The sequence below is a fragment of the Ornithorhynchus anatinus genome, chromosome 1 (assembly GCF_004115215.2).
Source record: "Ornithorhynchus anatinus isolate Pmale09 chromosome 1, mOrnAna1.pri.v4, whole genome shotgun sequence".
Taxonomy (NCBI): Eukaryota; Metazoa; Chordata; class Mammalia; order Monotremata; family Ornithorhynchidae; genus Ornithorhynchus; species Ornithorhynchus anatinus.
The window spans coordinates 30235301-30261548 of NC_041728.1; the positions used below are offsets into that span (position 1 = coordinate 30235301).

Genomic DNA, 26248 nt, shown 5'->3' on the forward strand with positions numbered 1-26248 from the left:
AACCTAGGGGCAAGGCCTGCCTTTTTTTCCCCTTAATGGCATCTTTTAAGCGGTCACTATGAGTCAAACGTGCCCTAAGCGCTAGAATGGGTACAAGTGAATTAGGCCCGACGCAGTCCCCGTCCCGCACGGGGCTCACAGTCTAAGTAGGGGGGGAGAAAAAGGTATCCATCCCCATTTTGCAGTTGAGAAAAATGGGGCACAGAGAAGTTAAACGACTGGCCCAGGGTCTCACAGGAGGCAGTCGGCAGAGCCGGGAATTAGAACCCAGGCCGTTCTGACTCCCGGGCCCGGGGTCTCTCCGCTAGACCACGCCGTTCGTCCCCTCGAGACCGTAAGCTCACTGTGGGCAGGGAACGTGTCTACCGACTCTGCCGGATCGCACCGTCCCAAGCGCTTAGTACTGGGCCCTCCCTTTCCCTCTGCCCCTCCTCCCTCCCCCATTCCCCTGCTCCCTCTGCTCTTCCCCCTCCCCCTCCCCGCGTGTGCTCATCTGTATAATCTATCGCTTCATTTTGTTTATACATATCTACGCTTCTATTTATCTTGATGATGATATCGACACCGGACTATTCGTTTCGTTCCGTTCTGCTTCGCTGTCTGCCTCCCCCGTTTAGAATGTGAGCCCGTTGCTGGGCAGGGATCGTCTCGGTTGCCGCATTGTACATTCCAAGCGCTCAGTACAGTGCTCCGCACAGAGTAAGCACTCAATAAATACGACGGAATGAATGAATGAATGCTGTGCACACAGTAAGAGCTCAATGAATACGATCGGTTAGGCCGCCATTCCCTCTCCTCCCACTCCCTTCTGTGTCTGGATTTGCTCCTTTTATTCACCCCTCCCTCAGCCCCACGGCATTTACGTCCCTATCCGTAAGTTATCTGTTTACATTAATTATTGTCTTAATGCCCGTCTCTCCTTCCAGACCGTAGGCTCGATGTGAGCGGGGAACGCTTCTACCGACTCCGCTGTATTGGACTCTCCCAGGAGCTCGATTCAGCGCTCCGCCCGCAGTCGGCCCTCGATTCCTGCGACCGATTGAATGCGTCGGCTAATTCTGCTGCGCTTTACTCTCCCAGGCGCTTAGTACGACGCTCTGCACATAGCGAGCACTCAATAAGTAGCACGGATTGATTAATTGATTCCGGGCTCGACCAGAACCGGAGCGGGGGCCTCCCCGGATCCCGCCAGACCCCACCCCCCACGCTCCGCTCCTCTGCCCTCCCTCCTCACCTCCGCCAAACTAACCGTCTTCCCCTTTTCGGAGCCCTACTGAGAGCTCACCTCCTCCGGGAGGCCTTCCCACACCGAGCTCCCCCTTTTCCCTCTGCCCCCTCTCTGCCCCCCCTGCTTCACCTCCCCTCAGCTAAGCTCCCTTTCCCCCCTTTCCCTCTGCTCCTCCCCCTCTCCCTTCCCCTCCCCCCGGCACTGTGCTCATTTGTCTATATTTTCATCACCCGATTTATTTTGTTAATGAGGTGCGCGGCCCCTTGATCCTATTCGTCGTCATTACGTTGTCTTGTTTTTGTCCGTCGGTCTCCCCGCATTAGACCGCGAGCCCGTCACCGGGCAGGGATTGTCCCTATCTGTTGCCGAACTGTCCATTCCAAGCGTTTAGTCCAGTGCTCTGCACATAGCGAGCGCTCAATAAATACTAGCGAATGAATGAATGAATGTTCTCAGGGCCCCCAGAACAACAGCACACGTCCCGCAGGGCCAACTCTCCGATAAACGACTCGGTGGAGCCGAAACAGATGGCAAAACCTCATCTGCGGCTACCCTGACCACCGGTTAGGCTCAGCCTCACCCATTCCCCTCACGCCACGGCACCCAGTGCAAAGCGCCACTCGCGTCTTTAACGGTAACCCTTTCATTCAATAGTATTTATCGAGCGCTTACTATGTGCAGAGCACTGTACTAAGCGCTCGGAATGGACAATTCGGCCACAGACGGAGGCCATCCCCGCCCAACGAGGGGCTCACGGTCTAACCCTTAACTGAGAAGAACGGGTCCGGGCCGTCTGCATTTTCCATTCGGCCTCTTCAGTTCAATCAGGCCGTTTCCACCCCTCCTGGGGAAGAACCCGGGCTTGGGAGTCGGAGGTCATGGGTTCGAATCCCGGCTGCGCCACGTGGCAGCTGGGTGGCTGCGGGCAAGTCACTTCTCTGTGCCTCGGTGACCTCATCTGTAAAACGGCGATTAACCGGGAGCCTCAGGTGGGACGACCCGATGACCCCGTATCTCCCCCAGCGCTCAGAACGGTGCTCGGCACAGAGTGAGCGCTGAACAAATACCAACTTTTTGGGTTTTTTAAATGGTATTTGGTCAGCACTTACTTGGTGCTAAGTTACCTCATCTGTAAAATGGGGATGAAGACCGTGAGCCTCACGTGGGACGACCCGATGACCCCGTATCTCCCCCAGCGCTCAGAACGGTGCTCGGCACATAGTGGGCGCTTAACAAATACCAACGTCATTACTGTTATTAATCTCCAGCTAATGAGGTCTGACTCGGTCCTTCTCCCACACGGGGCTCGCAGCCTTCATCCTCATTTTCCAGAGGAGGGAACTGAGGCCTTGAGAAGTGAAGAGACTTGCCCAAGGTCAGCCGGCAGACAAGCGGCGGAGCCGGGATTAAAACCCGGGCCCTTCTGACTCCCGGGCCCGTGCTCTAGCCACCGGGCCACGCATCGCTCAGCCAGTCGGTGGTATTTACTGAGCGCTTACTTTGTACAGAGCACCGTACTACCCACTTGCCAGGGCGTCACACACGCCCCCCCCGCCCATAAGGAGCTTACGGCCAAAAGCGGGAGACAGACAGTAAAATAAATTAAGGATAAGGACACGAGAGCTGAGAGGGTGGGGTGGATAACAGACGCTTAAATGCTTGGCACATAGTAAGAGCTTAATAATAATAATAATAATAATAATAACGATGACATTTCTGAAGCATTTACTCTGTGCCCAGCATTTTCCTAAGGGCTGGGACAGATACAAGGTTAGCAGGTTTGTCTCTACGGTCGCTACTTGTTGCCGGACTGTACTTTCCAAGCGCTCGGTACAGTGCTCTGCGTACCAAAGCGCTCAATGAATACGACTGAACGAATAAATGACGGCTGTCCCACGTGGGGCTCACAGTCTTAATCCCCATTTTACAGACGCGGCGGCTGAGGCCCAGAGAGGTTAAGCGGCTTTCATTCATTCATTCAATCGCATCCACTGAGCGCTTACTGTGTGCACAGCGCTGTACGAAGCGCTTGGACTGGACAGTCGGGCAACGGAGAGAGACAATCGCAGCCCGACAGCGGGCTCAGGGTCCAAAAGGGGGAGAAAGACAGCAGAGCAAATAGTCAGGCATCGATACCATCAAAATAGATAGAATCATAGATACAGACACATCGTTAATAAAATAGAGTAATAAATAATATGTACCAACAGACACGAGTGGGGCGGGGAGGGGAAGGGGGTAGAGCAGAGGGGCAATGGGGAGGGGAGGAGGGGCAGAGGGAAGGGAGGGCTCAGTTAGCTTGGCTCGCCCAAGGTCACACAGCAGACAAGAGGCGGAGCCGGGATCCGATTCGAACCCACCACCTCCGACTCCCCGGCCCGGGCTCTTCCCGCTAAAGCCCGCTGCTTAACAAATAGATGATTCGTATCAGTATTAAAGGGTTCGCGCGGGTCCAAGGACATCGATGATAATAACGATGGCGTCCGTTAAGCGCTTGCTATGTGCCAAGCACCGTTCCAAGCGCCGAGGCGGGATACGAGGTGAACAGGTTGGCCCGCGTGGGGCTCGCAGACGTCATCCCCGTGTTCCAGATGAGGTCACCGAGGCCCAGAGAAAATAAAATGGTGGTATCTGTTAAGCGCTTACTACGTGCCAAGCACCGTTCTAAGCGCTGGGGGATACAAGGAGATCGGGTCGTCCCACGTGGGGCTCACGGTTTGAATCCCCATTTTACAGGTGAGGGAACCGAGGCGCAGAGAAGCCAAGGGACCGGCCCAAAGTCACCCAGCTGACAGGTGGCGGAGCCGGCATTCGAACCCACGACCTCCGACTCCCCGGCCCGTGCTCTCCCCACTAAACCCCGCTGCTTGACAAGTACACGATTCGTATCGGTATTAAAGGGTTCGCGCGGCTCCACGGACACCGATGATGATAACGACGGCATCCGCCGAGCGCTTACTGTACGCAGAGCACCGTTCTAAGCGCTGAGGGGGGATGTGAGGTGAACGGGTGGTCCCACGCGGGGCTCACAGACCTCATCCCCATTTTCCAGATGAGGTCACCGAGGCCCGGCGAAGCGAAGCGACTGGCCCAGAGTCACCCAGCCGTCGGGCGGCGCGGCCGGGTTTCGAACCCACGACCTCCGGCTCCCCGGGCCGGGCTCCCGCCACCGAGCCGCGCCGAGGGCGGAGCAGCAGGGAGGCAAGAGGTGGGGAAGGCTTCTCGGGGGACGTGCGGTTTTAACGCGGCTCTGAAGACGGGGAGCGCCTAAAAAGCGCGAGGGAGGGCGAGGGGCCGGCGGCGAGACGGAGGAACGGAGCCCACGGTGGCATTTTCGCAACGGGGTGTGCGGGCCGGGCCGCGGCGGGAGATGGGCCCGGTCAGGTCGGAGGGGGCGAGATCACCAAAATCCGCCCCCTCCTCTCCATCCAAACCGCTACCCCATTTTTCCATTCATTCGATGGTATTTACTGAGCGCTTGCTACGTGCAGAGCACTGTACTAAGCGCTCGGGACGGACAGATCGGCGACAGATAGGGTCGAGCGCGGCTCCCGTCCCGCCTGGAGGCCGGCACGGGCCTCCCCGCGGACCTCCCCGCCTCCGGTCCGTGCTTCGCTCCGCCGCCCCGTCCGCCTTCCCGCAGGCACGTTCGGGACGACGTCCTCGACGACGGTCGATCAGACCGTGAGCCCGTCAAAGGGCAGGGACCGTCGCCATCTGTGACCGATTCGTCCGTTCCAAGCGCTTAGTACAGCGCTCTGCACACAGTAAGCGCCCCATAAATACTATCGGATGAACGCACGAGCCCTCCGGGGGTCGTCCGCCCCCTCCTCGTCCGACAGACGCTCCTCGCCGTCGGCCGTGAAACGGTCCGTCGCCTCGCCGCCCCTCCACCTCACCTCGCCGACTCTCCTCCTCCTCCTCCGGGCTCGGGAGTCGGAGGTCGTGGGTTCTAATCCCGGCTCGGCCGCTTGCCAGCCGGGTGGCTTCGGGCGAGTCGCTTCGCTTCTCGTGGCTCGGCGGAAAGAATCCAGGCTCGGGAGACAGAGGTCAGAGGGTTCGTATCCCGGCTCTGCCACTTGTCAGCTGTGTGACCGTGGGCGGGTCGCTTCACTTCTCTGGGCCTCGAGAAGCAGCGTGGCTCAGTGGAAAGAGCCCAGGCTTGGGAGTCGGAGGTCATGGGTTCGAATCCCCGATCTGCCACTTAGATGTGTGACTATGGGCGAGTCACTTCACTTCTCTGTGCCTCAGTTCCCTCATCTGTAAAATGGGGATTAACTGTGAGCCTCACGTGGGGCGACCTCATTACCCTGCATCTACCCCAGCGCTTAGAACAGTGCTCTGCACATAGTAAGCGCTTAACAGATACCAACGTTATTATTATTATTATTCTCCGGGCCCGTTCCCTCATCTGTAAAATGGGGATTGAGACCGTGAGCCCCACGTGGGACAACCTCATTATCTCGGATCCCCCGGCGCTCGGAACAGTGCTTTGCGCAGAGTAAGCGCTTAACAAATACCGCCGTTTATTTTATTTATTTATTTTTATTAAAGCCTGCCTCCCCTTCCAGGCCACACGCTCCTCGCGGGCAGGGAACGTGTCCATCGGTTCTGTTAGATTATACTCTCCCCGAGCATCCGGTAAACGGCTCTGCACACGGTAAGGGCTCCGTAGATACGAATGAATCGATCGATCGAAACCCAGGAGAGACGAACGACTCGATCGATCCAACGAAAGCAAGGGGAGACGAACGACTCGATCGATCGATTGAAACCCGGGGGAGACGAACGAATCGATCGAGCGACTGAAACCAAAGGGAGACCAAAACCAAAGGGAGACGAACGACTCGATCGATCGAGTGAAACCCAGGGGAGACGGACGACTCGATCGATCGAGTGAAACCCAGGGGAGACGGACGACTCGATCGATCGACTGAAACCCAGGGGAGACGGACGACTCGATCGATCGACTGAAACCCAGGAGAGAAAGACGACTCGATCGATCGACTGAAACCCAGGAGAGACGGACGACTCGATCGATCGACTGAAACCCAGGAGAGACGGACGACTCGATCGATCGACTGAAACCCAGGAGAGACGGACGACTCGATCGATCGACTGAAACCCAGGAGAGACGACCGACTCGATCGGTCGACTGAAACCCAGGAGAGACGGACGAATCGATCGATCGACCGAAACCCAGGAGAGACGGACGAATCGATCGATCGACCGAAACTCAGGAGAGACGGACGAATCGATCGATCGACCGAAACCCAGGAGAGACGACCGACTCGATCGGTCGACCGAAACCAAGGAGAGACGACCGACTCGATCGATCGACTGAAAAAAAGGAGAGACGACCGACTCGATCGATCGACTGAAACCAAGGAGAGACCAACGAATCGATCGAGCGACTGAAACCAAGGGGAGACGAACGACTCGATCGAGCGACTGAAACCCAGGAGAGACGAACGACTCGATCGATCGACTGAAACCCAGGAGAGACGAACGACTCGATCGATTGAAACCCAGGAGAGACGAAGGACTCGATCGATCGATTGAAACCCAGGAGAGACGAAGGACTCGATCGATCGATTGAAACCCAGGAGAGACGAACGACTCGATCGATCGATTGAAACCCAGGGGAGACGAACGGCTCGATCGATCGATTGAAACCCAGGAGAGACGAAGGACTCGATCGATCCACTGAAACCCAGGAGAGACGAAGGACTCGATCGATCCACTGAAACCCAGGAGAGACGAAGGACTCGATCGATCCACTGAAACCCAGGAGAGACGAAGGACTCGATCGATCCACTGAAACCAAGGGGAGACGAATGAATCGATCGATCGATTGAAACCCAGGAGAGACGAACGAATCATCGATCGATTGAAACCAAGGAGAGACGAACGACTCGATCGATCGACTGAAACCAAGGAGAGACGAACGACTCGATCGATCGACTGAAACCAAGGAGAGACGAACGACTCGATCGATCGACTGAAACCAAGGAGAGACGAACGACTCGATCGATCGACTGAAACCAAGGAGCGACGAACGACTCGATCGATCGACTGAAACCAAGGAGCGACGAACGAATCGATCGATCGATTGAAACCCAGGAGAGACGCGGTTTCACTGCAGGTGGAGGGGGAAGGGAGGCGGAAGGATAAGGAGTCTCTCAATCCGGCCGTGGAAAAATACCCCGAGGTCTGACTGGACAATCGTTGAGTAAGAGAAATTTCTCCCCTCCTCCCTCATTCCGTGGCCAATTCGCCTCCTACAAATACCTTCCCGTATCCGCTAACCGAGCTCCTCTCACCTGAAATCTACGGCGCGGAGCCGAGCACGACCCGACGGCTCTACGCGAGGGCTCTACGTTTACGGGGGGACAAAAAATAGCCGGTTGTGAAAAAGAGTTGTCTTTGGGGGAAAAGGAGCAGAATTCCCAGAAACGGGTTTAAAGAAACGGTATCATCATGATTAAAAGAAAAAATCATTTACAGAAACGGCATCACGATTAAAAGAAAAAAATCATTTAAAGAAACGGCATCACGATTAAAAGGAAAAATCATTTAAAGAAACGGCATCACGATTAAAAGGAAAGATGCTTTAAAGAAACGGCATCACGATTAAAAGAAAAAATCCTCTAAAGAAACGGCATCACGGTTAAAAGAAAAAATCCTCTAAAGAAACGGCATCACGGTTAAAAGAAAAAATCCTCTAAAGAAACGGCATCACGGTTAAAAGAAAAAATCCTCTAAAGAAACGGCATCACGGTTAAAAGAAAAAAACCTTTAAAGGAACGGTATCACGACTAAAAGAAAAAAATCATTTAAAGAAACGGTATCACGATTAAAAGAAAAAGTCATTTAAAGAAACGGTATCACGGTTAAAAGAAAAAGTCATTAAAAAAACGGTATCACGATTAAAAGAAAAAAATCATATAAAGAAACCGTATCACGATTAAAAGAAAAAAATCATTTAAAGAAAAGGTATCACGATTAAAAGAAAATCATTTAAAGAAATGGTATCACGGTTAAAAGAAAAAATCAATTAAAGAAAAGGTAGCACGATTAAAAGAAAAAATCATTTAAAGAAACGGTATCACCATTAAAAGAAAAAAACCATTTAAAGAAACGGTATCGCCATCAAAAGAAAAAAGCATGTAAAGGAACGGTATCACCGTTAAAAGAAAAAAGCATTTAAAGGAACGGTATCACCGTTAAAAGAAAAGAGCATTTAAAGAAACGGTATCACGATTAAAAGAAAAAAAATCATTTTCCCCTGAAACATCGCTTTGGAACCATCGGAACGGATTTCCAAACCTTATTTCAGCTCTTCTCCACCCTCTGTCGGGAAACTTGAGCACCCCGAAAAGAAGGAAAAGATGGGAGCTAAGCTGGAGGAAGCGAGGTTGTTCGGAGCGGAGGAGACGAGGCTGAGCGGAGTTTAACGAGAGCCTCGAAGCCCAGCGCGGGCTCGAAGTGGCAATCAAATGTCCATTCGGAGGGAATGGGCAAAAACTCCCTCAGGAGAACCCTAACGGCGGACAAAAGGAAGAAATCTTGAACTACAAAGTCGGGGAAACCGTGGACCACGTCCCCGGAAGGCTGTAGAATCTCCCTTGTCTTTTGTCTTTCCGTGACCTCCCGACTCCCAGGCCCCGGGGTCTCGCCGAACCTGGGCCGCGCCGACATGGGGACCCGGGTCTCCCTTCCCACTCCGAGCTCCGAGCTCTTTCCGCCCGTCCGGGATATTTACCTTTCACGACGCCGGCCGGATCCGCCGGTCCTCGACCCACGCGTCCTCAGAGACGGGGGGGGGGGGGGGGATCGGATAGTTGACATCGTTGGATGAAATAAGTCGACACGATAATTCGAGAAGCGGCGCGGCCCGGCGGCAAGAGCCCGGGCTCGGGCGTCAGAGGTCGCGGGTTCTAATCCCGGCCCCGCCGCCCGTCGGCCGGGCGACTTCGGGCCGGCCGCCTCGCTTCTCTGGGCCTCGGTTCCCCCATCTGGAAAATGGGGCATTAAGACGGGGAGCCCCGCGTGGGACGACCTCATTCCATCCGCCCCGGCGCTCAGAACGGCGCTTGGCACCGAGTAAGCGCTTAACGCGCGCCGTCGGCATCATCGCCATTATACCTGACCTCATTTTAGAGACGGATACCGCCCGCCTCTGGTACCAATTCCTAAAGATCCCCCTCGATTTAGCCAACTTGTCGATAAGATCGATCGTCTCTCCCGCTCCGGGGAGGCAGAGGAAACCGGCAGAAGAGCCTAGCGGGTAGAGCACGGGCCCGGGGAGTCAGAGGGACCCGGGTTCTAATTCCGCACCCGTGCGAACCCGGGCCGCATCGCCTCTCTGTGCCTCGGTTTCCCGCCCCCGGAAAACGGGGAGGCGGTCCGCGGGCCCCAGGCGGGCCGGGGTTCTGGGTGGGAGCCGATCGCCTCCGTCCACTCCGGAGCCCGGTCCGGCGTCCGGCACGGAGCGAACGCCTAAAAGGCGCCGTGAGCGACGGGAAAACTGGGCCCCCGACTCCTCTCGCTCTCAGCCGGAGGACGGTCACCGGGCGGAGGCGACGGCGACTCGGGAAGGGCGAGGAGAAGGACGCGGGAGACGCCGACGGAAGGGCCGGGGAGCCCCTGCTTATTCTCTCGACCTATTTTCGCCCCCGGAAACGGGGCTCGGCACCTCCCGACTCGATCTGGACCCCAGCGCTCAGCACAGTGCCCGGCACGGAGTAAGCGCTCGACAGATACCGTCATCTCTCTGGGCCTCGGCTCCCTCATCCGTCGCTCCGCCACTTGGCAGCTGTGGGCGGGTCACTTCGCTTCTCTGGGCCTCAGTGACCTCATCTGTCAAATGGGGATTGACCGCGAGCCGCGCGCGGGACAACCCGACGGCCCTGTACCTCCCCCGGCGCCTAGAACAGTGCGCGTAGTAAGCGCTTAATAAATACCCCACTATCATTACGGGGATCGAGCGGCGCGGCCCCGTGGCAGGAGGCCGGGCTTGGGAGGCGGAGGTCGTGGGTCCCAATCCCGGCTCCGCCGCCCGTCCGCCGCCCGTGGGCAGGTCCCTTCGCCTCTCTGGGCCTCGGTTCCCTCATCCGTCAAATGGGGAGGAAGCCCGTGGGCCCCGTGTGGGGCAACCCGATCGCCTCGGATCTCCCCCGGCGCTCAGCGCGGTTCCCGGCCCAGAGTGAGCGCTCGACGAATACCGTCGTCGTCGTCGTCGTCGTTAAACCCGAGCGACTCAAACGGGACAGACTCTCCGTCCGACTCGACTCGCCGGTCTCCGCCCCGGCGCCCGGCACGGTACCTGGCACGGAGGGAAGCGCTCAACAACTACCATCCCTTCTCCGGGCCTCAGTTCCCTCATCCGTCAAATGGGGACGAGGCCCGCGGGACCGCCCGATGACCTCGCCTCTCCCCCAACGCCCGGAACGGTGCTCGGCACGCAGGAGGCGCTCAACGATCACGACGAGAAGCGGCGCGGCTCCGCGGAGGGAGCCGGGGCTCGGCAGGCGCAGGACGTGGGTTCTAATCCCGCCCCCGACCTGCCGGGCGGCCTCGGGCGGGCCGCCGCCCGGCCACTCGTTTTGCCGTCCGTCTCCCCCGCTTCCGGACCGTGGGCCCGTCGCGGGGCGGGGATCGTCTCTGTCGCCCCGCTGTCCGTTCCAAGCGCTCGGTCCAGCGCTCTGCACGTGGTAAGCGCTCGATAAATACGATCGAACGAAACGGGGAGGAAGGGCGCGAGTCCCACGCGGGCCGGGGCCCGCCCGACCCCATCGCCCGGCGCGTGCCCCGGCGCTCGGCACGCGGCGACCGCTTGAGAAATACCCTTCCGATCGTCACTAAAGCGATATCGATTTACTCAACCTCTAGCCTGGGTGACCCTGGGCCGGTCGCTTTTGCTTCTCTGGGCCTCAGTTCCCCCATCTGCCAAATGGGGACGGGAGCCCCGCGTGGAGCCGCCCGATGACCCCGTATCCCCCTCGGGCGCTCGGGACGGGGCTTGGCGCCCCGTAAGCCGGTGGGGGGGGGGGGGGGGGATCTGCTGACCGCGGATCTCCCCCGGCGCTTAGAACAGCGCCCGGCCCAGATTAAGCACTTGAGAAACGCCGCGACGACGACGACGATCGCCCAGGGCTCGCCGACCACGTCCGGCACCGGGGGATGGGGCTCGGGGGCCCCCTCCGCGACCCCGGGTCTCCCCCAACGCTAACAGCGCTCGGCACACGGTGAGAATTCAATAAACGCCGTGACGACGACGACCCCGTCCGTCGCTCGGGGGTCGCCACGCGACCTCGGGTCCGGCCCAGCGCTGCCGTCAACCAGATGCCGTTAGGATGAGGAGGAGGAGGAGGAGGAGGATGATCGCCCGGGGTTCGGCGACCCCGTCCGTGACCGGGGGACGGAGCTTGGGGCGTCCCAGTGTGACCCTGGGTCCGCCCCGGCGCTCAGAGCGGCGCTCGGCACACGGTAGGCGCCTAATGAGTGCCGCTGTGATGCTGAGATGACGACGGCCCGGGGCTCAGCGACCTCGTCTATCAGCGGGGGACGGGGCCCGGGGGTTCCCGCGTCACCCCGGGTGTCCCCCAGCGCTCAGGGCGGCGCTCGGCACATAGTAAGTACTTAATGAATGCCGCTATGACGAGGAGGAGGAGGATGAGGATGACGATGGCCCGGGGCTCGGCCACCTCGTCCGTCCCCGGGGGATGGAGCCTGGGCGGGGGGAGGGGGGTCCCCATGGGACCCTAGGTCCACCCCGGCGCTCAGAGCGGCGCTCGGCACATAGTAAGCCCTTAAGAAATGCCGCTGTGATGATGAGGAGGATGAGGATGATGATGAGGATGATGAGGATGATGATGAGGATGATGAGGATGGCCCGGGGCTCGGCCACCTCGTCCGTCCCCGGGGGTTGCAGCCCGGGGGTCCCCAACGGTCAGAGCGGCGCTCGGCTCACCGCAAGCCCTTCATAACCGCCGCCGGGACGAGGACGAGGAGGAGGAGGAGGAGGAGGAGGAGGAGGAGGGCCCGGCGGCGCGGACACTCACCGAGCCTGTGGAGGCGGGTCAGCAGCCCCGCGGCCTTCACCGCCCCGGGCCCCAGCTCCACGCCGCGCCGGCTCTGCAAGGGGGGGAGCGGGGGGCGGAGGGCGGAGGTCAGAGGTCAGAGGTCGGGCCCGCACGGCGCCCCTCCCGCCCCCTCCCCCCCCCCCCGGCCTTGGGCTCCTCGGTCGTCCGCCGCCCGCCCCTCCCCCTCCCCCGCCCCGTCCCCCGCCCCGGGCCCCGCCGTCACCTGTCCGCGGGAGAAGGGCGCCCCCAGCACCGCCACCGAGTGCGCCGCGCGACGCCCCCACGGCCCGCGGCCGCCCGCCCCGCGCAGCCCCCGCAGCCCCCGCAGCGCCCACATCCCGCCCGCTCCGCCCGAAGCCTCACCCGAGTCACCGGGCCCGGACACGCCCCCTCCGCGCGGGGACGCGCCCCTCTTACGTCACGGACCCCGGACACGCCCCCGCCGCCAGGGACACGCCCCCTCTTACGTCACGAACCGGGCCACGCCCCCGCGTGGGGACACGCCCCTCCGCGCGGAGACACGCCCCCTCGCCCGCTTCACAATCCAGACCGCGCCCACCTAGACGTCACCACCATCGCCACGCCCCTCCCGCTCAGACTACGCCCGTCGCTGACGTCACGGGTCCCCGGCCCCGCCCACCCCTGACGTCACGAGTCCCCCGCCCCTTGGGCTCGGGCCCCGCCCACCACTGACGTCACGTGTTCCGGCCTCGCCTCTAGACTCAGAGCCCGCCCACCATTATTATTATATTATATTATATCATATTATATTATATCATTTTATATTATATTATATCACATTATGTTACATCATATTATATTACGTTATATTATATCATTATATTACATCATATTATATTACATCATATTATATTGCATTACGTTATATCATATATCATATTGTATCATATTATATGGTATTATTATACCTATTGTTATTATTTATTATTATTATTATTGTTGTTATCATTATTATTATACTCTCCCAGGGGCTTAATACTTACTCTGAGTCCTCAGTTAATACTACTCCTTGACTGATGAGATTGGAGAGAGACGGCAAAGCAAACCAGCACAGAACAAGACAACACCATCAAGATCAATAGAATCGAGGAGATGTGCACCTCCTTCACAAATTCAATAGGGTTATAAATAACAGATACACCTGAGCCCACGTGCGGCTCGATCAAATGATCCGCTCTTTACCTCGGTGCTCGGCCCACGGTGCTTAATGAATTCAGTGACGACGAATTCGGTAAAGATCGTCGGAAGCCAAGAGGCGTCGGGGTCTTTCGGCCGGGACGTAAAGCCGTTTTGAAACACGGTGAACGTTTCCGATGGTGAAAACGGTTCCCGAGACACCTAAAATCGGTCTGTCGGTCCTCACGTCCTCGATGCTGTCGAAAAGAAGATCTTAGAAAGCCTTCCTGGGAATCTCTGTCTGTTGCCGAACGATTCATTCATTCAATAGTATTTATTGAGCGCTTACTATGTGCAGAGCACTGTACTGAGCGCTTGGGATGAACAAGTCGGCAACAGATAGAGACGGTCCCTGCCGTCTGACGGGCTCACGGTCTGATCGGGGGAGACGGACGGACGAGAACGATGGCGATAAATAGAGTCGAGGGGAAGAACGTCTCCTAAAAACCGATGGCGACTAAATAGAATCGAGGCGATGTACAATTCATTAACAAAATAAATAGGGTGACGAAAATATATACAGTCGAGCGGACGGGTACGGTGCCGTGGGGATGGGAAGGGAGAGGTGGAGGAGCAGAGGGAGAAGGGGAAAATGAGGCTTTAGCTGCGGAGAGGTAAAGGGGGGATGGCAGAGGGAGTAGAGGGAGAAGGGGAGCTCGGTCTGGGAAGGCCTCTTGGAGGAGGTGATTTTTAAGTAAGGTTTTGAAGAGGGAAAGAGAATCAGTTTGGCGGAGGTGAGGAGGGAGGGCGTTCCGGGACCGCGGGAGGACGCGGCCCGGGGGTCGACGGCGGGATGGGCGAGACCGAGGGACGGCGAGGAGGTGGGCGGCGGAGGAGCGGAGCGTGCGGGGTGGGCGGTAGAAAGAGAGAAGGGAGGAGAGGTAGGAAGGGGCGAGGTGACGGAGAGCCTCGAAGCCTAGAGTGAGGCTTAGTACAGCGCTCGGCACCTAGTAAGCGCTCAATAAATACTATTGAATGAATGAATGAATCTTCAGGGGAAAGTAATAATAATCATAATAATGTTGGTATTTGTGAAGCGCTTACTAGGTGCCGAGCGCCGTTCTAAGCGCTGGGGTAGACACGGGGGAATCAGGTTGGCCCACGTGGGGCTCACAGTCTTCATCCCCATTTTACAGATGGGGTAACTGAGGCCCAGAGAAGTGAAGTGACTCGCCCACCGTCACCCAGCTGACGCGTGGCAGGGCTGGGATTCGAACTCATGACCTCTGACTCCAAAGCCCGTGTTCTTTCCACTGAGCCACCCTGCTTCTCGTGTCCTGTTCACTCGGCAGCTGCTTTGGAGGAAATCCCCTTGATAGCTGCCTCTCGCTTCCTCCTGCTGGCTACCAAAACGGATTTTAGGGCACGCTCCATCGATCGATCCATCGGTCGTATTTCTCGAGCACCTTCTGCTCCATCCTAATCCACCCAGACCACCGTGAGGAGCAGCGTGGCTCGGTGGAAAGAGCATCGGCTAAACCCTCTTTTCCCCCCTTTCCCTCCGCTCCTCCCCCTCTCCCTTCCCATCCCCTCGGCACTGTACTCGTCCGCTCGACTGTATATATTTCCGTTACCCTATTTATTTTGTTAATGAATTGTACATCGCCTCGATTCTATTTAGTCGCCATTGTTTTTACGAGATGTTCTCCCCCTCCACTCTATTGATCGCCATCGTTCTCGTCCGTCCGTCTCCCCCGATCAGACCGTGAGCCCGTCAGACGGCAGGGACCGTCTCTATCTGTTGCCGACTTGTTCATTCCAAGCGCTTAGTACAGTGCTCTGCACATAGTAAGCGCTCAATAAATACTATTGAATGAATGAATGAATGAAGGCTTGGGAGTCAGAGGTCATGGGTTCGAAGACCGGGAGCCCCAGGTGGGCCAACCTGATGACCTGTGTCTCCCCCAGCGCTTAGAACGGTGCTGTGCACCGAGTAAGCGCTTAAACCAATACCAACAAGCGGCGTGGCCCACTGGAAAGAGCCCGGGCTTTGGAGTCAGAGGTCGTGGGTTCGAACCCCGGCTCTGCCACTGGTCAGCTGTGTGACTTTGGGCGAGTCACTTCACTTCTCGGGGCCTCAGTGACCTCATCTGTCAAATGGGGATGAAGACTGGGAGCCCCACGTGGGACCACCTGATTCCCCTGTGTCTACCCCGGCGCTTAGAACAGTGCTCGGCACATAGTAAGCGCTTAACAAATACCAACATTATTATTAGGCCTTTCAGTCGGCCGCCTTTGACCCCGCAGGCTCCCCCTTCTCCTTAAATCTGATCCCGTCCTGGATTCGCCGACACCGTCCTCTCTCGGTTCTCCTCCTTTTGGTGGCTCCCGCTCTGCCTCCCGCCCTCTGACGGGGGGGAGGGTCCCGCAAGGCTCGGTTTCAGGTCCCCTTCTATCCCCCCCCTACACCCACTGCCTCGGGGAATTCGCTCACTCGCACGGCTTCGGTTACCTTCTGTGGATGACGATGTTTGGTGTTCGTTAAGCGCTTACTCTGCGCTACACGAGGGCGAGAAGGGAAGCATCATTTTACCCCGACGAAATCTTCCCAAGCGCGGTCAATCCCTTGAAGTGAGGTCACGGCCCCTAATGAGGCGCCAAGAAATACTTCTAAATCGAATAATCTTTCTCTCTCCAGTTCTGCCCTCCGGTGTCTTTTCTGCCCAAGGTCCAGCTCACACAGGAGAAGGTCGGAGTCTACATCTAGTGGCTACTGGGTGGCCGACCCCCAAATCCTAATAATAATAATTAGAATAACGGTCATAATGATCGCGGCAGTTCCTAAGTGCTGTATATAATAATGTAATAATAATGTTGGTATTTGTTAAGCGCTTACTATGTGCCCAGCACTGTTCTAAGCGCTGGGGGAGATACAGGGTAATCAGGTTGTCCCACGTGAGGCTCATCCAGGACTATATTCAGCGCTGGGATAATAATAATGTTGGTATTTGTTAAGCGCTTACTCTGTGCGGAGCACTGTTCTAAGCGCTGGGGGAGATACGGGGTCATCGGGTCGTCCCACGGGAGGCTCACGGTTGATCCCCGTTTTCCAGCTGAGGTCACTGAGGCCCAGAGAAGTGAAGTAATAATAATGTTGGTATTTGTTAAGCGCTTACTATGTGCCGAGCACTGTTCTAAGCGCTGGGGTAGACATAGGGGAAGCAGGTTGTCCCACGTGGGGCTCACCGTCTTAATCCCCATTTTACAGATGAGGGAACTGAGGCACAGAGAAGTTAAGTGACTCGCCCACAGTCACACAGCCGACAAGTGGCAGAGCTGGGATTCGAACTCATGAGTCCTGATTCCAGGGCCCGTGCTCTTTCCACTGAGTGAACGGATGAATTGATGACTGACTGTATGAATGAACTGATAACTGACTGAATGAATGAACAGATGACTGACTGAATGAATAGAGGACTGACTGACTGACTGACTGAATGGAGGACTGACTGACTGAATGAATGGAGGACTGACTGACTGAATGAAGTGATGACTAACTGAATGAGTAGATGAATGAATGAATTGATGACTAACCGAATGAGTGGATGAATGAAGTGATGACTGACTGAATCAATGGATAAATTGATGACTGACTGAATGAATGAATGAACTGACTGACTGACTGAATGAAGTGGATTGACTGACTAAATGAATGGATAACTGACTGAATGAATAGATGACTGACTGAATAGATGACTGAATGAATGGATATAGGACTGGCTGACTGAATGAATGAATGAATGGAGGACTGACTGAATGAATGAATTGATCACTGAATGAAGGAATGGATGAATTGATGACTGACTGATTGAATAAACTGATGAATGACTGCCTGAATGAATAAATAGATGACTGGCTGAATGAAGAGAGGACTGGCTGACTGAATGGATGACTGAATGAAGGAATGGATAAATTGATGACTGACTGACTGAACTGATGACTGAATGAATTGATGACTGACTGACAATGGGTGAATGAATAGATGATTAATGAATGAATGAAGAGAGGACTGGCTGACTGAATGGATGACTGACTGACTGACTGAATGGAGGACTGACTGACAATGAATGAATGAACAGATGACTGGCAGAATGAATGAAGGAAGGACTGACTGACTAGATGACTGACTGACTGAATGAATAGATGACTGAATGAAGGAATGGATGAAGTGATGACTGACTGAATGAATGGAGGTCTGACTGACAATGAATGAATGAACAGATGACTGACAGAAGGAAGGAAGGAAGGACTGAGTGACTAGATGACTGACTGACTGAATGAATGGAGGACTGACTGACAGTGAATGAATGAATGAACAGATGAAGGACTGAGTGACTAGATGACTGACTGACTGAATAGATGACTGACTGAAGGAATGGATGAAGTGATGACTGACTGAATGAATGAACAAATGACTGAGAATGAATGAATGAAGAAGGACCGAGTGACTGACTAGATGGCTGCCTGAATGAATGAAGAGAGGACTGAGTGAGTGAATCGGGGTTTTCTGCTGCGGCCCGCAATGGCTCCGCTTTCCCCGCTTTCCCCACCCCCTCCACCCCCTCCCCCCCCGCCCAGGGAGGAGGAGGAGGAGGCGGCGGGGATTTGGCTTCGCCAGAGGCTTTTTGGGCGCGCCGAGCCGCCGTCGGGGGGGGGCGGGGCCGCGGGCCCTTCACCGGAAGGGCGTAGGCGGGACGAACGAGCGGGCGGCGCGCGGGGGCTAGAGCGTCGGCGGTCATGGAGGAGGAACGCAGCTTCCGGGACATCGGTGGCGGCCGCCTGGCCCTGCAGCGCCGCTACTATTCCCCCACCTGCCGGGAGTTCTGCCTCGACCGCCCCCGCCTGTCGCTGCGCTCCCTCAGCGCCGCCACCTGCACCGTGTGGCTGGCGGCCTACGCCATCTTCGCCCTCTGCCAGGTGCCCCGCCCCGCCCCCTTCTCCCCCTCCCCCCCGGCCCCGCCCTTCCGCCGGCTCCGCCCCTCTCCAGCTTCTGACGTCCGCCGGCCCCGCCCCTTCCGGGCTCCCTCCCTCCCTCCCCGGCCCCGCCCCTTCCCTGGCTCCCTCGTCTCCATTGGCCCGCCCCTCCCTGCCTGCTGCGTCACTCGGCCCCGCCCCTTTCTGGCTTCTGACGTCATCGGGCCCCGCTCCCCTCCCTCGCCCCGCCCCTTTCCCCGCCTCACTCGTTTTCATTGGCCCGGGGCCCTGTCTGTCTTCTACGTCACTTGACCCCCGCCCCCGTCTGCTTCCCCTCCCCTGGCTCCGCCCCCCAGAATCCTTCCCTCCCCACGGACCCCGCCCATTTCTGACTTCTGACGTCATCTGGCCCCGCCCCTCCTCCCTCCCTGGCCCCGCCCCCTTTCCAGCCTCGTTTTCATTGGCTCCGGCCCCTGTCTGTCTTCTACGTCACTTGGCCCCGCCCCCGTCTGCTTCCCCCTCCCCAGGCCCCGCCCCCGGAATGCTTCCCTCCCCACGGGCCCCCGCCCCTTTCTGGCTTCTGACGTCATCGGGCCCCGCCCCTTCCCCGCCTCACTCGTTTTCATTGGCCCCGAGCCCTGTCTGTCTTCTACGTCACTTGGCCCCGCCCCCGTCTGCTTCCCCCTCCCCTGGCCCCGCCCATTTCTGGCTTATGACGTCATCGGGCCCCGCCCCTTCCCCGCCTCACTCGTTTTCATTGGCCCCGACCCCTGTCTGTCTTCTATGTCACTTGGCCCCGCCCCTTTCTCCCACGCCCCCCTTGGCCTCCTCCCTCCCCTGGCCCCGCCCCCATTGCCCCCACCCCCCCCCCCCCCCGCGCAACCGGTGACCAATGAATACCACTTACTTAGTGAGCGCCTCCTCCGTGTAGCGTACTAAGCGCTTGGGAGAGTGCAGGTTCCTCCAGGGACTTCCCATTCATTCATTCGATCGTATTTATCGAGCACTTACTAGTCATTCATTCGATAGTTCACTTCTCTGGGCCTCAGTTCCCTCATCTGTAAAATGGGGGTGCAGACTGTGAGCCTCACGCGGGACAACCTGATGATCCTATATCTCCCCCAGCGCTTAGAACAGTGCCCTGCACATAGTAAGCGCTGAACCAGTACCAGCATTGTTAGTAGTAGTAGTAGTATTTATTGAGCGCTCACTATGTGCAGAGGACTGGACTGAGTGCTTGGGATTCATTCAGTAGTATTTACTGAGCGCTTACTATGTGCAGAGAAGCAGCGTGGCTCGGTGGAAAGAGCCCGGGCTTTGGAGTCCGAGGTCGTGAGTTCGAATCCCAGCTCCGCCGCTTGTCAGCTGTGTGACTGACTGTGGGCCGGTCCCTTCACTTCTCTGGGCCTCACTTCCCTCACCTGGAAAATGGGGATGAAGACTGTGAGCCCCACGTGGGACAACCTGATTCCCCTGTGTCCACCCCGGCGCTTAGAACAGTGCTCTGCACAGAGTAAGCGCTTAACGAGTACCTACATCATTATTATTATTATTACTGGACTAAGCGCACAGATCGGTAACAGATGGACAGTCCGGCCACAGATAGACACCATCCCTGCCCAGCGACGGGCTCGCCGTCTAATCGGGGGAGACGGACGGCAAAGCGAACCAGAACGAAACAAGATGACACCGACAAGATAAATAGAATCGATAAATAGAATCGAGGGCACCTCGTTAACAAAATAAATAGGGTAATAAATATGATATGCAAATGAGCACCGTGCCGAGGGGAAGGGGGCAGAGCAGAGGGTGGGGGAGACGGCCGAGGCGGTGCCGTCGTCTACGGCGAGGGGGACGTCGGGGGGAGTGCATTCCAAGCGCTCAGTACAGTGCTCTGCACATAGTAAGCGCTCAATAAATACCGTTGAACGAATGACAGGGTTCGGGTGGAAAGACGGAGAATTCTGTTTTCGGGCGTGCCGTGCTCGAGGGGTCGGCGGGACGGAATAATAGCGACGGATGGTATCGGTTAAGCGCTCACGGTGCGCCGGGCACTATGCTGGCCGCCGGGGTAGCGTGGCTCAGTGGAGAGAGCACGGGCTTTGGAGTCAGAGATCATGAGTTCAAATCCCAGCTCTGCCACTTGTCAGCTGTGTGACTGTGGGCAAGTCACTTGACTTCTCTGTGCCTCAGTTCCCTCAACTGTAAAATGGGGATGAAGACTGTGAGCCCCAGGTGGGACAACCTGATTCCCCGGTGTCTACCCCAGCGCTTAAAACAGTGCCCTGCACCTAGTAAGCGCTTAACAAATACCAACATCATCAGACGGGCCGACGGGGTCGGACGCAGTCCCACGTGGGGCTCTCGCACATAGCGAGCGCTTAACAGATGCCGTCCCCCGTCGGGCAGACGTGGTCGCCGAGGCCCGGGGAAGCCAAGCGACCTGCCCAGGGTCGCCGGGCGGGCGAGTGTGAGGCCGTGACCTGCCGACTGCCAGGCCTGTGCTCTACCCGCTAGGCCAGAGATAATAACGTGGCATTTGTCAAGCGCTTACTATGTGCGAAGCACTCTTCTAAGCGCTGGGGGGGATACAGGGTGATCAGGTTGTCCCACGTGGGGCTCACAGTTTTCATTCCCATTTTCCAGATGAGGTAACTGAAGCACAGAGGAGTGAAGTGACTTGCCCAGAGTCACCCAGCTGGCCAGCGGCGGAGCCGGGATTCGAACCCATGACCCCCGACTCCCAAGCCCGGGCTCTTGCCGCCGAGCCACGCAGCCAGGCAGGAGGAAACGGGAGGCCGCGGGGGGAGAGAGAGAGAGAGAGAGAGAGAGAGATATGAGGGCTGGAGAGGTAGATTTGGGGATCGCCCGGGCAGGAATGGCAGTTGGAGCCACGGAAGCGAGTAGATTTTCCAGTTACGGGGTGGGAGGCGAAGCAGGCTGAGAACGAGCGGCCGGAGAGGCAGGAGGAGACCCGGGAAGGGACGGCGTCAGGAAAAAGATAGTGTTTCCAAGAGAAGGGGATGGTCCCCGGTGTCAGCGACGGCTGAGGGGGTCGAGGAGGATTAAGGTAATAATAAGAGTGATGTTGGTATTTGTTGAGCGCTTACTATGTGCCCAGCACTGTTCGAAGCGCTGGGGGGATACAAGGTGATCAGGTGGTCCCTCATGGGGCTCACCGTCTTCATCCCCATTTTACAGATGAGGTCGCTGGGGCCCAGTGAAGTGACCGGCCTAAAGTCACCCGGCTGCCAAGTGGCGGAGGCGGGATTCGAACCCATGACCCCCGACTCCCCGGCCCGGGCTCTTGCCACTGAGCCACGCTGCTGCTAGAGTAGAGGCCCTTGGATTTGGCAAGAAGGTGGTCCCCGGTGACCTTAGAGAGGGCGGTTTCCGTGAAGCAAAGGGAGGGAAGCCAGATAATAACATTAATAATGCTGGATTTTGTTAAACGCATCCAATGTGCCAAGCACTGTTCTAAGCGCTGGGGTAGATAGAAGGTGATCAGGTTGTCCCGCGTGGGGCTCACCGTCTCAGTCCCCATTTTACAGATGAGGGAACTGAGGCCCAGTTGGATGGGGATTGTCTCTATCTGTGGTCAAATTGTACTTCCCAAGTGCTTAGTACAGTGCTCTGCCCACAGTAAGCGCTCAGTAAATACGTTTGAATGAATGAATATACTCAGATTGGGAGGGTAATGATAACAAGTGTGGTATTTTCTAGTGCTTGCTATGGGCCAAGGGCGGTTCTACGCCCTGGGGTGGATACCAGGTCATCAGGTTGGACCCAGTCCACGTCCCGCCAGGGCTCGCCCGTGTAATCCCCATTTTACACAAGAGGGAACCGCTTGTCCCGGGTCTGCGCGGGGGCCGACGGTGACGACGCCCAAGGGGATTTAATAATAACGTCGGTATCTGTTAAGCGCTCACTATGCGCCGAGCACCGTTCTGAGCGCTGGGGTAGACACAGGGTCATCGGGCGGTCCCCCGTGGGGCTCACCGTCTCCGTCCCCGTTTTACAGACGAGGTAACTGAGGCCACAGAGAAGCGAAGCGACTTGCCCGCGGTCACCCGGCCGACAGGCGGCGGAGCGGGGATTAGAACCCGGGACCCCTGACGCCCGAGCCCGGGCTCCTTCCACCGAGCCGCGCGGCCGGGCCCCACCCGATTTCCTGCCACCCACCCCGGCGCTCGTCACCGTGCCCGGCGCCCAGTCGGCGCTTACCGGATGCCGTCCTCGGGAGGAAGAGCCGGCCTTGGGAGTCAGAGGTGGTGGGTTCTAATCCCGCTCGTCAGCCGGGTGACGCGGGGCGAGGCGCTTCTCTGGGCCTCGGTGAGCTCATCTGTCGAACGGGAAGACCGCGACCGCGTGGGACGAGCCGCCGACCTCGTATCTACCCCAGCGCTCGGCACGTGCCCACGTATGACCCGTGAGCGACGGTGTCCGGCTCTCTCCAGAACAGCACGGTGCTCTCGGCCGCCATCGTCCTGACCCTCGTGGGGCTGCTCGGGTACCTCCACTTCGTGAAGATCGATCAAGAGAGCCTGCTGGTGATCGGCTCGCTGGGCATCCAGATGACCGCGTCCTACGCCTCGGGCAAGGAGAGCACCACCTTCATCGAGATGGGCCTGGTGAAGGACGTGGTCATCAACGAAGCCATTTACATGGTAAGCCTCTTCGCGGCGCCTTCTGGTTACGTTCGTTCAGTAGTAGCGCCTACTACGTGCAGAGCGCCGGACTGAGCGCCCGGGCAAGGGATAGAGACCACCTTCCGCCGGGCGCCGTGCTGAGATTACCTTCTCCGAGAGCGTCCCGGGCTTCCCTGACGAGAGCGAAGCCCGGTCATGGTCGTTCTGTGTTCTTCCCCTCCACGTACCGTCTCTTAGCATAAAGTCATCTACTACCTGTGCATCCTGCTTCAGGACCCGGGAGATCAGCAAGGCGTGTCGCAGGTGGTTCCCGTCTTCCAGGTGAGCACAGAGGGACTTGGTCGGTCCCCGCCTGCCGCTGAAATAATGGGGCTGGTATCCGTTAGGCGCTTACCGTGTGCCAGGCACTGTAGTAAGCGCTGGATCCCCTCGCCTCAGAGAGGGACGGTTGTGGGCGCCTTCTTTCCTGGGATCAGCTGCACTGCTTTATCGCAAAGCGGTGAGGCTTTAAGGAAAAGAAGCCGGCTCCTTTTTTGGCGGTTTGTTGTTTTTTTAAAAGACCCTTAATAATAATGATAATCGTGGTATTTGTTAAGCGCTTAGTGCGTGCCGGGCACCGTGCTGACCACTGGGGTGGATCCGAGCGAATCGGGTCGGACGCGGTCCCAGTCCCACGGGGGGCTCACAGTCTCAATCCCCACTTTATAAACGAGCTCACCGAGGCCGAGAGAAGCCAAGCGACTCGCTCGAGGTCACGCAGCGGACGAGCGGCGGAGCCGGGATTAGAACCCGTGGCCTTCGGACTCCCGGGCCTGGGCTCTATCCAGGACGCTATGCTGCTTTTCTAAAATTCGGTGTTGGAGAGAACGTGGGCACGGCCCTGGTGCTCTCTTGGGCTTCCGAACGTGGGTATCCTCCAAATGACAGTCTCTGGAACCATCCTAGGTTCTTTTTTTTTAAAAAGGGTATCTGTTAAGCGTTTACTAGTCAGTCGTATTTATTGAGCACCTACTGTGTGTACTGAGCACTCGGGAGAGGGCAATATAACGATATAATACTAACAGTGGCATCTGTTAAGTGCTTACTATGTGCCGGGCACTGTACTAAGCACTGGGGTGGATACCAGCAAACCGGGTTGGCCACGGTCCCTGTCCCACGTGGGGCTCGCGGTCCCAATCCCCATTTTCCAGATGAGGTCACTGAGGCACAGAGAAGGTTAGGTGAGTTGCCCGGGGTCACGCAGCGGAGAAGTGGCGGGGCCGGGGTTAGAACCCGGGTCCTCTGACGCCCAGGCCCGGGTTCTTCCCGCTAGGCCACGCCGAGGGTGTTCGCTCACTGCCGCTCGTGCTTGCGGCGACATTAAACGGGGGGGCGGGGAGGAGCAAGGATAATGCGAGGAGGAGCTGCTGGGGGTAGTGAGGTGCAACTGGGGGACGCCGAAGGGGCCGCGCATCCCCAGCGGAGGACCTGGGTTCTAATCCCGGCTCTGTCGCTTGCTGCCGTGTGACCCGGAGCAAGTCCCTTCCCTTCCCCGTCCCTCACTCTCCTCACCAGTCAGTCGGGGATTCGGCGCCCGTTCTCCCTCCCGTCTAGGCCGTCTGTGTGGCCCAACTGGGTCGGGGACCGCGTCCGACCTGAGCGTCTCCTATCTTCCCCAGCGCTTAACCGATTCCACGATCATCATCATCATCCCCGGAGCAGAACCCGAGGTCCATTTGGCACCTCTCGACGGGGATATCGGGGAGAGGATATTTGCCCGGAGGCGTCTTGCCTTATGCCGTCGAGCAGCTCCGTAACGACGCCGTGGACGCGTCTGTCCCGGAACGCCCCGCTCTCCACCCGCAGGCGTTCGGGTAGTGGATCCGGAGAGTTTTCTCGGTAAAAATCCTTCCGTGCAGTAAACCTGAGTCTCCGCCCTCGACCCTCTCCCGGGCCGCTGCTGCCCGGCCCAGGAGAGTTTCGACTCGTAGCCGACGGCCTTCCCCTCGTTAGCCACTGGCCGAGCTAGGAAAGGAACGGACGGGCCTCCGCTCGACTCTCCCTCCCGTGGCCGAGACCGGTGGAGGACTGGAAACTCTCCAGGCGCGACCCGAGAGGGGAATAAGGAAACCCGTCCTTCCCGTCACTCCATTTCCCTTCTCTCCATTTCTCTTCCGAGACGCAGAGCGCCAAGCCGCGGCTGGACTGCCTGATCGAAGTGTACAGGAGCTGCCAGGAGATTCTAGCCCTCCGACAGGCCCCGGCTCCCCACCCGTGAAGCCGCCCGTCAGGGGAGACGGGCCGTCTCCGGGGGGTCCTCCCGGCTCGGTTGCTGGGCTCCTTTCTTCGGTCGTTCTGAGAAACGGGAGGCTCCGCTGGCGAGAGCCGCTGGGGTGTGGGAAATGTGAGTTGTCTTCCCGGCTCCGCCCCTGACTACCCGGGTCGTGCTTCTCTCTCCCTGTGTCTCGGAACGGTGCGGGAGGTGACGATGGTCGTCACCCGGTGTGGAGACGCTGCACGGCCTGGGGGAAAACGCAAGGGTCTCGGCGCCGACGCTTGCCGGCCGTGTGACCTTAGGCGAGTCACTTCAGTTTTCTGGGCCTCAGTTTCCTGCTCTGCCAGATGGGGATACGGTCCCCGTTGGCCCTCCCTCCGAGACCGTGAGCCCCATGTGGGACAGGGAGTGGGTCTGGGCTGCTCAGCAACCCAGCGCTCAGTACGGTAGTCGGTACACGGTGAGCGTTGAACGAGTACCACTTTGTTACCCTTCACTTTGGTAGGGGGCGGGAGGTAGTGGAGATGAATGCAACGATGACCGTCAGAGGAGCCAGAACAACCCAGCGTGTCAAGAAGATGATTCCTAATAAAAAAGAACCAACTCACTCCCGTTTGTCTTCTTTTCATGCACTCATTCGTTCAATAGTATTTATTGAGCGCTCACTGTGTGCAGAGCACCGGACTCAGCGCTTGGAATGGACAGATCGGTAACAGACCCGCCCTCTGACGGGCTCACGGTCTAATCGGGGGAGACGGACAGACGAGAACAATAGCAATAAATAGAATCGAGGGGATGAACAGTTCATTAAAACAATAGCAAATAAATAGAATCTTTTGCAGAAGCAGTGCGGTCTAGTGGGTAGAGGGCCGGGGTGGGAGTCAGAAGGACCTGGGTTCTAATCCCGGCTCCCCCACTC

At 57.7% G+C, this 26248-nt stretch overlaps 2 protein-coding genes across 4 annotated transcripts in view; one reads left to right on the plus strand and one right to left on the minus strand.

Annotated features, from left to right (window-relative positions):
- Positions 1 to 12652, minus strand: part of ARG2 (arginase 2) — a 34301-nt gene extending 21649 nt beyond the window's left edge. Inside the window, exons 1-2 of the mRNA XM_029058347.1 lie at positions 12539 to 12652; positions 12295 to 12367 (exon numbers count right to left, since the gene is read on the minus strand). Of these exons, the coding sequence (XP_028914180.1) occupies positions 12295 to 12367; positions 12539 to 12652 (187 nt within the window). The remainder of the gene's footprint in view (positions 1 to 12294; positions 12368 to 12538) is intronic.
- Positions 12653 to 18182: 5530 nt separating this feature from the next.
- On the plus strand, positions 18183 to 25937 carry PIGH (phosphatidylinositol glycan anchor biosynthesis class H). Of its 3 annotated transcripts, none has more exons than XM_039911424.1 (4): positions 18183 to 18429; positions 22884 to 23093; positions 23313 to 23396; positions 24734 to 24969. In XM_039911424.1, the coding sequence occupies exons 1-4, from the start codon at positions 18250 to 18252 to the stop codon at positions 24869 to 24871; spliced, it is 612 nt and encodes a 203-aa protein (XP_039767358.1). In that variant the 5' UTR covers positions 18183 to 18249; the 3' UTR covers positions 24872 to 24969. The 3 variants fall into 3 exon arrangements, with proteins under 3 accessions (XP_039767358.1, XP_028909432.1, XP_028909492.1); XM_029053599.2 differs by lacking the exon at positions 24734 to 24969 and adding an exon at positions 25234 to 25937 and having other exon boundaries at positions 18186 to 18429; XM_029053659.2 differs by lacking the exon at positions 24734 to 24969 and adding an exon at positions 25240 to 25937 and having other exon boundaries at positions 18189 to 18429.
- Positions 25938 to 26248: the final 311 nt, after the last annotated feature.